This window comes from Hyaena hyaena, unplaced genomic scaffold, assembly GCF_003009895.1.
Source record: "Hyaena hyaena isolate Hyena2069 unplaced genomic scaffold, ASM300989v1 scaffold_506, whole genome shotgun sequence".
In the NCBI taxonomy this organism is placed as follows: Eukaryota; Metazoa; Chordata; class Mammalia; order Carnivora; family Hyaenidae; genus Hyaena; species Hyaena hyaena.
This window is the reverse complement of record NW_024081138.1, coordinates 532,593-545,762: the sequence shown is the minus strand read 5'-3', so window position 1 is coordinate 545,762 and position 13,170 is coordinate 532,593. Positions and strand designations below refer to the sequence as shown.

Genomic DNA, 13,170 nt, shown 5'->3' with positions numbered 1-13,170 from the left:
GCTCCCCTGGGTAACACGCTATTTCCTTCGGGTTCAACGCCCAGAGCGGCAGCCCCCTCCCCTAGAACAGCAAGACTGGAAGAGATATCACTTCATTTGTTTAAGATTGCAAGTCTGAATATCGGCTTCACACACATGCCACAGCTTGTTTGAAAAATAAAGAACGACTAGAGAAGGAATTATATTACCCCCTGCTTCCTCAAGTATCTAAAACATACCTGAGAAACTGGGAGTTAGTTGCTTATTCCATTTCAGCCATGAGGCCTAGGCAGTATGGTCCCCAGAACCCAAGTTATACAATCATGACCTTCTACCCAACCACGGAAGAATTTAAAGATTTCAACAAATATATTGCATACATGGAATCCCAAGGTGCACATCGCGCAGGCCTGGCCAAAGTGATTCCCCCCAAGGACTGGAAAGCCAGACACACCTATGATGATGTCAGTGACATCTTAATAGCAAGCCCCCTCCAGCAGGTGGTCTCTGGGCGGGCAGGCGTGTTTACTCAATACCATAAGAAGAAGAAAGCCATGACAGTGGGGGAGTACCGCCAAATGGCAATTAGCTTTAATTATTTGTCTCCTTTTCATTCTGATTTTGAGGATTTGGAGCGAAAATATTGGAAGACCCGCCTCTACGATTCTCCGATTTATGGCGCTGACATCAGCGGCTCCTTGTTTGATGAAAGCACTCAGCAGTGGAACCTTGGCCACCTGGGAACCATCCAGGACCTGCTGGAGCAGGAGTGCGGCGTGGTCATCGAGGGCGTCAACACGCCCTACCTGTACTTTGGCATGTGGAAGACCACCTTCGCCTGGCACACGGAGGACATGGACCTTTACAGCATCAACTACCTGCACTTCGGGGAGCCCAAAACTTGGTACGTGGTGCCGCCAGAGCATGGCGAGGGCCTGGAGCGCCTGGCCGCCCAGCTGTTCCCGGGCAGTGCCCGCGCCTGTGACGCCTTCCTGCGGCACAAGGTGGCTCTCATCTCCCCCACTGTCCTCAAGGACAACGGGATCCCCTTCAGTCGGATCACTCAGGAGGCCGGCGAGTTCATGGTGACGTTTCCCTATGGCTACCACTCTGGTTTCAACCACGGCTTCAACTGCGCAGAAGCCATCAACTTCGCCACCCCGCGATGGATCGATTATGGCAAAGTGGCATCTCAGTGCAGCTGCGGGGAGGCCAGGGTCACCTTCTCCATGGACGCCTTCGTGCGCATCCTGCAGCCTGAGCGCTACGAGCTGTGGAAGCGCGGGCAGGACCGGGCTGCTGTGGACCACACGGAGCCCGCCTCGCCAGACAAGGGGGAGCTCAGCGCCTGGAGGGAGGTCCAAGTCCCCCGGAGAGCCTCCCTGGGCCTGAGGCACCTCCCTCCCCGCAGGGCTGCACGCACCCCTCGGCCTGTGGCTGCTAGCCGTAGGACTGGCCGTTGCACCCCAATGTGCCTGGCACCCCCATGCTCCATGCCGACACAGAGTTCTTCCTCCGATGCCCGGTCTGGGCTTGTCCCGGGCTGCACTTCCCAGGAGCCTGGCCCCACCCGACCACCGACCCCTATTCCCTCTGCCCCAGGTGTTCATCCCTCAACTGGCAGATGTGGTCCTGGTCGTCGTCCTCGGGAACAAGGGGCTCTGGGGCCCAGCATCAAGGCTCGGGCCAAGAGGCGCCACTCGGTGGGAACAGGGCACACAGCCCAGCACTCAGACGCTGCTCCCCTGCCTATGAATGGACGGTTCATGGACAATCCTGCACCGCAGAGCCCTGGATACCTGTTTGATGCTAAAGCTTCTGGGTGCCGTTGTGCTCCTGATCTTCAACCCTTAGGGCCCCCATTGGATCCGGAGAATCTGATGCACCCAGGCCCTTGCCTGTTATCCCTGGACAACATCACAGTCAACTTCTCTGACAATGTCCCACTGACTCGCCCCAGTGTCACTGGGACTCTGAGAAGATTCCCCAAGGACTCTGATGGGGATTGCAAGGCCCCTGCGAGCCCCTCTGAGGTTGTATCAATGGACCACACTTATGCCTCCGTGAGTCTGACCCCAGCTCCAGTTGCCAGCCTCTCTTGCCTCTCCGACTGTGATCCTCTGGGGTTCAAGACCGAGACAGTTGCCCTTTTTGAGTCCTGGGATGTGTTCACCAACTATGGAAGATATTCAGCCTTTGAGCTCATGACTATTGAAGATTTTGCCCAGTATGGCTGTATCTGACCCTCAATCCCAGGAACCACAGAAGCTTCCAGCCAACAACTCTGGACTGAGCCTGACCTGGAGGTGCTTTATCTGCTAGAAAAGACACATTACCAAAGATGCCAGATACTGTCTCCTACTATGACAACCAGGACTCATAGTGGCTCCCAACAGCTGCTGCAGTACATTGTAGTACTTCTCAGGGAATCTCAGCACACTCCTGAACATGGAAAGGTCTTTGGTCTTGGCCTTGGCCTAGATCCATGGTGCTGCTTGTTTATGATGTTTCCCCCACAATAATTTGGGGCAACATTGGATGATGCTGAGAATCTGAGCCTATTCATCCTCAAAATAGGCCTCTGAATCATGATGCTGGCTTCCAATGGGCATGCTACAGCCACAACTGAGCCCCAAGAGCTTCTCACACTTCTGTAGCTCTGACATACTCTACCTCCCAGGCCACCCCTCAGTTGAAACTAGACCTAATTAAGTCAGTCAGCCAATTCTGCCTCAGGGATCTTTGTAACTTTATTGATTTTCTTAAAGTTGTATCTGCCAAGCAAGGAAAGTCTAAAATCCTCAACATATATTTTTAGTATCAAGATTATATATGAGATACCTTGTTAAAAACAAGACAACAGATCCTAAATGGAGTATCTTATGCTAAACTCCATGTCACTAAATAGAGACTTAATTAGTGTTTAGACTCTCAGAAATGGAGGTTTAAACCAGTTAATCAGGAATCATCTGATCCGTACTAGTTATCTGCTGATAGACCCCTTCCATCATGTAAAGGAAAGTAACCCCCATAATCAACCCAATTTTTTTTGCCTAGTATAATTTCCTTGTTCTTGTTCCCTTCTGCCTATAAAAGTCTTTCATTTTGGAGTTCCTTTCTATCGGCTAGATTGGATGTTGCCTGATTCGAATCGATTTTTTGCTCAAATAAACTCTTACAATTTTTACTGTGTCTCCAGTTTTCTTTTAACCGTCTCAAACAGAGTGATCTAGAATAGTTAATAGTAAAAGAACAAGCAAAACAATACCAAGCAAAATACAGACAGAAAGTAGGGGTCATGGATCTTTATATCAGACAAATTAGACTCAAGGGTAAAAGGTACACAGAAAGGCTTTTTATTATGCCCATGGTTAAATTTCACCCAGAAAATACAGTAGTCATGAATATGGATTCAACTTTGACAAAATATAAATCACCTTTTAGATGAAAAGTAAATTTAAACACATAGCTTTAAAAAAGTTGAAAGAATCATATTAAAAAATGAGAATTTAAGTCATCGTATATGATACTATGATTTATAATAAGAAATAGACATTTGGTCTTCATCCCTACTTCTGGTATAGAGATCCTAAAACCCTTGGAATCTCCTAAGAAATAAGAATAATAAAGGTGTCTTTTGTTGTGTTAACGATGTGATTTTTGGAAAGTCCGGAGTCACCTAAATGTGATTAACCAGAGAAATCAACCCTTGATTGTATGTTTGGAACTTTCACTCCCACCCCTTGACCTCCAAGGGAGGGGAAGACAGGCTGGAGGTTGAGTCATTTCCCAAAGGCCAATGGTTTAACCATTCAGGCTTGGGTAATGAAGCCTTCCTAAAAGCCTGAGCAGAGTGCGTTTGAAGAGCTCTTAAGTCTGTGAACACACTGGGGTGCTGGGAGAGGGGTGTGCCCAGGGAGAGCCAGGTTGCGGTGTTGGGGAAGCGGTGCACCCGAGGGAGGGCCAGGAAGCTTTGCACACATTCTCTCTACCTTGCCCTATGCATTTTTTTTTTTTCCATCTGGCTGTTTCTGAGTCATATCCCTTTATAAAAAACGGAGATCTAGTAAGTGAAATGTTTTCTGAGTTCTGTGACATATTCTAGTAAATTAGTCACACTGAAGGAAGGGGTAGAGGTAACCTCTGATTTATAGCCAGTTGGTCAGAAGTACAGGCAAGTATGGGGTGGGGTCTAGGCATCAGAGGTGTGGTGGGCGTGGCAGTCTTGACCCTTTAACATGTAGGATCTGATGGTATCTCCAGGTAGATAGTTCCAGAAATGAGCTGAATTCTCAGACATCGTGGTGTTCCGAGCACTGGTGGTGGTACTGGTATGGGGAAACTGGAACATACACTGCAACTGGATGTTCAGGACCCCTTTTACCTTACTTAGTGCAAGACAGAAGAAATGGACCAACTTAAATGGTGTTAAAACCTTAAACAGCATTAACACTAAGGCAGACGTATGTACCTGGTATTGGACAATACTTGCTTTTGTGAAGTGCCAATGGATCAATCCCAAAAACTGACATATATTAGGGTGAAAAAAATCAATAAATTCCCAAAACAAAGTAAGAAAAAAAAATCAAACTTGGGGCACCTGGATGGCTCAGTTGGCGAAGTGTCTGACTTTGGCTCAGGTCATGATCTCACAGTTTGTGGGTTTGAGCCCTGCATTGGGCTCTGTGCTGACAGCTCAGAGCCTGGACCCTGCTTCAGATTCTGTGTCTCCCTCTTTCTCTGACCCTTGCCCCACTCATGCCTCTGTCTGTCTGTCTGTCTCTCTCAAAGTAAATAAACATTAAAAATATTTTTTAAGGGAAAAATCAAACAGTAATTATTATGCAATAAAACTAGACATTAATTTTTTAAATCAGAAACTATCAAGGTCTTTTTTCCTGGAAAGCTAAAAATTTGTAGTTGAATGACTTGATTTGAGCCAAATGTTAGCCAAATTTCCAGGAAACAAGGAAACAGAATAAATATTTGTTAATTGTATGACCTCTGGAGCCAGACTGCTTGACTTTGACTTTGAATCCTAGCTTCACTCTTAACACTATTTGTGATCTAAGCAAGTTACTTCATGGTGGTGACTCAATTTCTTCAACTGTAAAACAGGGAGAGGAATAGCATCTACCTCATATAATTGGTATGACGGTTCTATTACTTAATACTTACAACGTACTAAGTGGAGGGGAGCCTGGGTGGCTCAGTTGGTTAAACGTTTGACTTCAGCTCAGGTCATGATCTCATGGTTCGTGGGCTCAAGCCCCGAGATGGGTTCTGTGCTGACAGCTCGGAGCCTGGAGCTTGCTTCCGAGTCTGTGTCTTCCTCTCTCTCTGCGCCTCCCCTGCTCTCTTTCTCTCTCTTTCAAATAAATAAACGTTTTTTTAAAAAGTACTAAGTGGAAGCCTGGGACCTAAAAAGCATTATTGGAGTGTTATTAGATTTAAAAATGAATTAAATACACATAGGAATCTATGACATTCAGTTAAAATAATATTAAGGAAAATTTAGAGCCTTATGAATTTTTATTGATAAAATTGGAAGAATAAAATTAACTGGTTTAAGCTTCTGTCTCATAAAGTTAGGGAAAAAAATGAAGAAAGTACCAGGAAGGTATTTGTAAAGACATTAACTGATGACTTAGAAAAAATATAAAATAATATATCTAATAAATCTACAGAAAGATCAGATAACATGGATGATTTTCTAGGAAAAAATAATTGAAACGTATTTCAGAAAAGAAAGAAAATCTAAGACATACATTTCTAGGTAGGAAATATAGAAACGTCAAAAAATCTGCCTCCTTAAAAATCACTATTACCAGACAATTTTCCACAGTGTAACTGTGAGACCTTTACAAAGCAGGCATTTCCATATATCTTCAGGCATTCAAAAAGAAGAAAAAGTTCAAAGTTTGAAGGCAAACATATTGATAGAAAAATCTAATAAATTGCATAATGAGAGAAAATAATAGACATTATTTATGAACATCTATGCAAAAGTTTTTCATTAAAATTAGCTAAGACAATATAACTACATTATGAAAATAACACCATGTCTAAATGGGGTTTATTGCAGGCAGGTAATGATGGTTTAAACTAAGAATATCTAGTGATATAACTCACCTTAATAGATCCAAGAAGAAAAGTTAAATGACAATTTTCATAAATGCCGATATGCATTTGACAAAATACAACACTCAGTCTTGTTTTATTTATTTGTTTGTTTGTTTGTTTTAGAGAGAGAGAGTGCACATGTATTAGAGCAGGGAGAACGAGGCAAACGGAGAGAGAGAATCTTAAGCAGTCTCCATGCTCAGCACAAGTCTCGATTCCACAACCCTGGGATCATATAACCTGAGCTGAAATCAAGAATCAGATGTTCAACCTACGGAGCCACCCAGGTGCGCCTCAGTCTTGTTCTAACCACACCCCCATGTAAGAATCAATGAATAATACTTCTTTAAAATGAAAACATCCTCTAGCTTGTTAGCTATTTTAGCACCAAAACCAGCATTTTACTTAAGGTAGACATATTTGAGACATTTCTACCAGTAATTAAAATAGACTTAGTGCTATTAACCAATGCAAAATATTAGAACTGTAATACTTGTCTTTTCTTTTTTTTTTTTAAGTGAGTATGATTAGGGCACCTGGATGGCTTAGTCAGTTAAGCATCCGACTTCAGCTCAGGTCATGAGCTCACTGTTGTTGAGTTCAAGCCCCCCATTGGGCTCTGGGCTGACAGCTCAAAGCCTGGAGACTGCTTCAAATTCTGTGTCTCCCTCTCTCTCTGCCCCTCCCTTGCTCACACTCTGTGTGTCTGTCTCAAAAATAACTAAACATTAAAATTTTTTTTTTAAAGTAAGTATGATTAAATACCTGGAAACCCAAAGAAGAAGCTATTTAAAGCTTTCTTTTTCTCTCTTACTCTACTCTAAGAGGACTCTGTGCATCCCAGATTTTAATTCTTGGGAGAATTCAATCAAAACTTGTTTGCTCATCTAAAATGAGTAGCAAAAAGGAGAGAACTTAGAGAGCCAAATATTTGGGGATTTTCAATTAGGTAAAAAAAAAAAATGGTTGGGTATATTTTACGCAAACTGAAAAGGTAGTCAGCATTGGTTAAAAATTCTTAATGTCAAGATTTTAGAAAAGGTGAAATTTCAGGGTTGCTAAGTTGGGATGAAGATAAAGACCATTTAATAAAGGGGAGGAGGTGAAGGAACTGAGAGATCAGTTTGCTGAATGATGTTAAGGAAACTCTTGTGACCAGGGCACCTGAATGACTTAGTGTATTAAGCTACTGACTCTTTTTTTGTTTTAATGTTTTGTTTATTTTTGAGAGACAGAGAGAGGCTGAGTGCGAACAGGGGACAAGCATAGAGAGAGGGAGACACAGAAATCAAAGCAGGCTCCTGGCTCCACGCTAGAACTCATGAGCTACGAGATCATGACCTGAGTCAAAGTCAGACACTTAACTGACTAAGCTACCCAGGTGCCCCAAGCATCTGGCCTCTTGCTTATAGCTCATGTCATGCATAATCTCATAGTTCCATGAGATCAAGCCTTGAATCAGGCTCCACCCTGTCAGCTTGGGATTCTCTCCCTCTCTCTCTCTTTCAAAATAAATAAATAAAACTATAAAAATGAAAAGAAAATATAGCTCTTGTGATCTTTTATGTTTTTCTTGTTTATGTCAGTGGTCACCCACATGCAGCCAGTACAACTGACCCCGAACAACACGGGTTTGAACTTCGAGAGTCTACTGGTATGTGGATTCGTTCCAAGAAATACAGTACAGTACTGGGAATGAATTTTCTCTTTCTTTTGATTCTCTTAATAACATTTTCTTTACTCTATTTTTTGTAAGAATTCAGTATATAAAAAATAACATACAATATGTGTTAATTGGCTGTTTATGTTATCAGTAAGGCTTCTGGTCAACAGTAGGCTATTAGTCGTTGAGTTCTGAGGGAATCAAAAGTTATACACAGATTTGAACTCTGTGGGGCATTATCACCCCTAACACGGGAATTGTTCAAAGGTCTACTGTATTTTAAACTTGCAACTGTTTCCAGAAGTTTCATTTTATCATTCCTCCACTTTTGGCAGATGACTTTAATCCCTGCTTACTGATGAAGGTTCCCAAAACGATCCCAGACCTCTCTCCTCTGAACTTCTTGTAACACTCTACAACACTTAATTGAGCACAGACAATATGCCGGGAGCCATACACACCAAGCATCACCCTATTGTTATTCTCATCATATAAATGAAAAAATAAAATTATAGAAAAGTTGGATAAAAAGTTGGAGGTCACCATTTAGTAAATATTAGGGTCAGCTTGCCAATTAGTGCTAGTTCTGCACTTGTCTTATCTTCCCATGGAAATAAACATCTTTTCAGGAAGGTCTAAGACTTGATTCATTTTTGTATTATCCATTAATACTATCTTGATTCCTTAAGCATTGTAGCCACTCAGTTCATGTTTATTTGAGTCAATGATTTAATGAGATTATCTAGCTAGAGTTTTTCCTCTTTCCTGACTAAAAGTTTCTCTACATCTTTATGTTTCTACCTTTCTGTGGCTTTTAATTTTAATTCTGTCTTGAATTACAGTGAGGAGCCATGGGATTGGATTAGGATATAGCTGATTGAAGGGCACCTGGCTGGCTGAGTGGGCAGAGCATATGACTCTTGATCTCAGGGTCTTGACTTCAAGCCCCTCTTTGGGCGTAGAGTTTACTTAAAACATAAAAATAGAACAAGTAAAATGTTATTGGCTTATCAGCCCATTCCTTTTCATTCTGAGGATGGTTCCAGTAAGAAAGTGCTTTATGGGGCTGGGATTCTCTCATTTGAAATCAGGATTTCAGGTCAGTGTAAGACAGGCTATATATTATTCTGTTCCTCTTTTCTTGTTAAATATGTGAAATTGATAGAAAGGGAGAACTTTCTCTGTTAAAAGTTTAAAGCTTTTGTTTTTCAGTTGTGGGGACAGTGCTATTTTTACATTGGAAATTGTGATATAGTTTCCATTACTCCTAGATTAAAAATGAATATATATAGAGGTGGCCGGGTGGCTCAGTCACTTAAGCATCTGACTCCTGATATTGACTCAGGTCATGATCTCGAGGTCACCGGATCAAGCCCCACTCTGGGCTCCGTGCGGAACAAGAGGCTGCTTGAGATTCTCTCTCTACTTGTCTCTCTGCCCCTACCCCACACATGCTCTCTCTCTCTCTCAAAAAAAATAAACATTTAAAATAAATATATATAATTAAATTATATATATATAGTAATTATCTCATGAATGATAGCTAGTTTTGCTATGTTGTCATGTTAAAAGTTTTAAAGATAGATTGTTATCAGGCCAAGTCTTCATTTTATGGGAAACTAAAGGAGTAGACCAGACTTGGACATGAATAATTCTGGAAGATATTGAGGGATTAGATAATAATTCTGCTGAGTGAATTCAATTTTGATGGAATACGTAGAGCTACCAATTCATGCTCTTTCATTTTGAGGTTGCATTCAAGGGGGAGAACATATTTCTGGATCTTAGAAAATGCTCATGTGAAATCAGGATTGCATATTATTGGGCAATTACCTATTTACTTCTCTACCCTTGTTCTTAAAAACAAACAAATGCAAACGAGATTAAGGAAAGAACTATTTACACTTGATCTTAGCCAAAAGGCTGAGAAGCGATAGGAAAGAACTATTTATATTTGAAATTTAGTTTAAAATTTTTAAATCTTTACTTTTTATTTTAGCGATTAAAAACATTTTTGGGCCGCCTGGGTGGCTCAGTCGGTTAAGCCTCTGACTTCAGCTCAGGTCATGATTTCACCGTTGGTGAGTTCAAGCCTTGTGTCGGGCTCTTTGCTGACCGCTGGGAGCCTGGAGCCTGCTTTGTATTCTGTGTCTCCCTCTCTCTCTACCCCTCCCCTGCTTGCTCTTTGTCTCTCCCTCTCTCTCAAAATAAATAAACATTAAAAATCAATTTTTAAAAATTTTATCAAATCTTCAGACTATTGAGGCATTGGGTTTTTGCATCTTTCCACAGTCAGGTTTCAAACACAGGTTTTGATCCAATATAGGTTTCAGTTTAGTGGAATGATAACAAACTAAGGTTACTAGCAGTGGAGTCTGATTGATCTGCTGACAGTGGAATTATATTGGAGCTGATTGTATAAAAAAGTTATCCTTTCAATTACATCTATCTTCAACAATATGTTTTGATTGAAATATTGGTCAAAAAAATATCCCATTTCCCTTGTGCAAGAACCACTGAAAGTAGAATTTAGTTCCTGAATGAATTGGCAAGTTGGGAGGTAGTCTTACAATTTTAGTCGCCTAAAGAGTTCAGGTTAGAAGTGGTGGTGGTGTGTCACATATATGAGAGGTTTTATCATGGTAGCAATAAATATATATGTTTATATGGTTGTGATTGCAGGTGAATCCTCAACAATTTCAGCTATGTCCAGAACAGACCTTGGGATTTGGGGCTTCGATGCTTATTAATTTAAAACCAGACCATCGCGGGATGTGGCATCTAGAACCTAAGGTTTACAATAATGACATTTTATCCAGTAGTGAAAACAAAGTTAAACATTTCAGAAATAACGTTGCCTCCATGGAGTCCAAAGACAGGGACGGAACAGGCCTGGCTAAGAAATGGAAAACCAGGTGTCTGATACCACTGCAATAGCCACTCCTTTCCAGCAGGGGGCGAGAGAGCGGGGATCCGGGAGCGTGTTTACAAAATAGGCCAAAGGAACAGACCTGGCTGTGGGAGAGCATCTTTCACGGGAGGCGGGGGCGGGGGGGTGGGGGGGGGAAGGGGGGGAGCTCATGTCAGATCCAGGCATAAGATTTGGAGCCAAAATACTTGAAGACACGGTTATACATATGACCAAATTATGGCATTAGAAATCAATGGTCCTTTATGTGATCAAAACGCTGACACCTGGGAACCATCCAGGACCTGCTGGAGAGTGCGGCGTGGTCGTCGAGGGCGTCAACACGCCCTACCTGTACTTTGGCATGTGGAAGACCACCTTCGCCTGGCACACGGAGGACATGGACCTTTACAGCATCAACTACCTGCACTTCGGGGAGCCCAAAACTTGGTACGTGGTACCGCCAGAGCATGGCGAGTGCCTGGAGCGCCTGGCCGCCCAGCTGTTCCCGGGCAGTGCCCGCGCCTGTGACGCCTTCCTGCAGCACAAGGTGGCTCTCATCTCCCCCACTTTCCTCAAGGACAACGGGATCCCCTTCAGTCGGATCACTCAGGAGGCCGGCGAGTTCATGGTGACGTTTCCCTATGGCTACACTCTGGTTTCAACCACTGCTTCAACTGCGCAGAAGCCATCAACTTCGCCACCCCGCGATGGATCGATTATGGCAAAGTGGCATCTCAGTGCAGCTGCGGGGAGGCCAGGGTCACCTTCTCCATGGACGCCTTCGTGCGCATCCTGCAGCCTGAGCGCTACGAGCTGTGGAAGCGCGGGCAGGACCGGGCTGCTGTGGACCACACGGAGCCCGCCTCGCCGGACAAGGGGGAGCTCAGCGCCTGGAGGGAGTTCTGCGCGGAATCTCCACCCAGCTGGCAGACATGGGCCGTCGTCATCGTCCTGGGAACAGGAGTCACAGGAGTCGACTGCCCGTGCCTGGGCCAAGACTCGCCTGTCTGTGGTCACAGTGCACACAATCCCAGACCCCGAGGCTGGTCCTGCCCCAGGACAATGCTGGGTATCAGAGTCCTGCAATCTGTCATCGTGCTATGGCGTCCGCAGCTCAGAGTCCTTGAACGGCCCCCGGATCTTGCTTCCTCTGGTCCCTCCCAGTCCTTCCTGGTTGCCTCAGAGGTGCCACCACTTGACACTGTTAACAATCATTGGAGATATGGGCCAAAGTCGGTTTTCCAAAATGCTATAATGTTTCTGACAGAGCTCTCCCAAAATGCTGCTGAAAGTTCCTGATTCATTTGCATCTCTGAGCTTGTGGTTAAAAAGATTAGGTTTGGCATCAACCAGATTCAAATCCTAGCTCTGTCGTTCACTAGAGGTTTTGGGAACTTGAGAAGTTAATCCACGCTGTCAGAGCCCAGAGCCCTCCTCTGTAAAATGGAATACTGTGCCCACCTGACAGATTGCTGTGAGGCCTTTATTAGCTAATGCATTAAACCATCTTCTTTTTTCTTTTATGTAGGCTCTACACCCATGTTGGGGCTTGAACTCAGCACCCTGAAATCAAGACTCAAATGCTCTACTCACTGAGCCAGCCAGGCACCCTGCATTAAACCAAGATTTTTTTTTTTTAAGTTTATTTATTTACGAGAGGGGGAGGGGCAGAGGAAGAGAGAGAATCTCAAGCCAGCTTTGCCCAGGCAGGGCTTGAACTCAGGAAACCATGAGATTGTGACCTGAGCAGAAATCAAGAGGCGGTCACTTAACTAACTGAGCCACCCAGGTGCCCCACATTAAACCATCTTTTAACAGTGCCTAGCATAAACTATCTTATATCAACCAACAGTAATTAACATTTTTATCTTGATTGCCTCTTTAGGGACCACGTGGGAATACGGGCTCTACATCATCTTTGGAAAAGTTTGGGTCAAAATAAGAAAGATTTTACATGAGCACTCTTAGAATAAAAATAGAAGAGAAAGTCCAAACGAGATCTATAATTACCTTTTGGGAAAGGAGCTGAAAGTCAGACTAAAGACAGTAAGATGGGAGCTTTATAAGGTGCTGAAAGCGTGTGAGTATGTTTGTGGGTGTGGGTGGGTGTGGGTGGGTGTTGCCTCCTTCTGTTCTCCTGCAGCAGTAAGGAGTAAAGCCTTTGTTTTCCTGGGACAGCAAGGAAATAGGGAGGTAGGAGATTTTCTCTTTCTCCAGCCAGGCTTGGAGACAGAAGAAGGAGATAGGTGTGACCGGAAAGAGGTGGGGAAGATGGGCCCTAGACCCAGGATCCACGGTAGACAAGAAAGGAGACTTGGTAAGCCTGCCTGGGTCTAGAGAGGTCTGGGGAACTAAACTACATCAAATGCCGGCCAGGACATCCCGAGAGGGACCGGTTTCTCCCAGCAGGACAACCAGCACTGTGGAGGGAGGTTCTGCTGCCCGGAAATGCCCATTGTAGGGAGCTGCGAGGGCTCTGCCTCCCTCCTATTTG

The 13,170-nt window shown here is 43.8% G+C and overlaps 2 protein-coding genes across 2 annotated transcripts; both read left to right on the top strand.

Moving 5' to 3' along the window:
• Positions 1 to 257: 257 nt before the first annotated feature.
• LOC120247184 (lysine-specific demethylase 4D-like) lies at positions 258 to 2,222 on the top strand. Its single transcript, XM_039254992.1, has one exon. The coding sequence runs from the start codon at positions 258 to 260 to the stop codon at positions 2,220 to 2,222; it is 1,965 nt and encodes a 654-aa protein (XP_039110923.1).
• An 8,735-nt stretch (positions 2,223 to 10,957) lies between these two features.
• On the top strand, positions 10,958 to 11,975 carry LOC120247183 (lysine-specific demethylase 4D-like; the record flags this gene model as incomplete). Its single annotated transcript, XM_039254991.1, is given in 3 exon segments — positions 10,958 to 10,982; positions 10,985 to 11,320; positions 11,323 to 11,975. Coding segments are annotated over 3 exon segments (1,014 nt in total), but the record flags the coding sequence as incomplete, so codon positions are not given.
• Between the last annotated feature and the right edge of the window lie 1,195 nt (positions 11,976 to 13,170).

Excerpts from the sequence above, each read along its gene's own strand:
- LOC120247184 (XM_039254992.1), top strand. The coding sequence starts at position 258 with ATGAGGCCTAGGCAGTATGGTCCCCAGAACCCAAGTTATACAATCATG.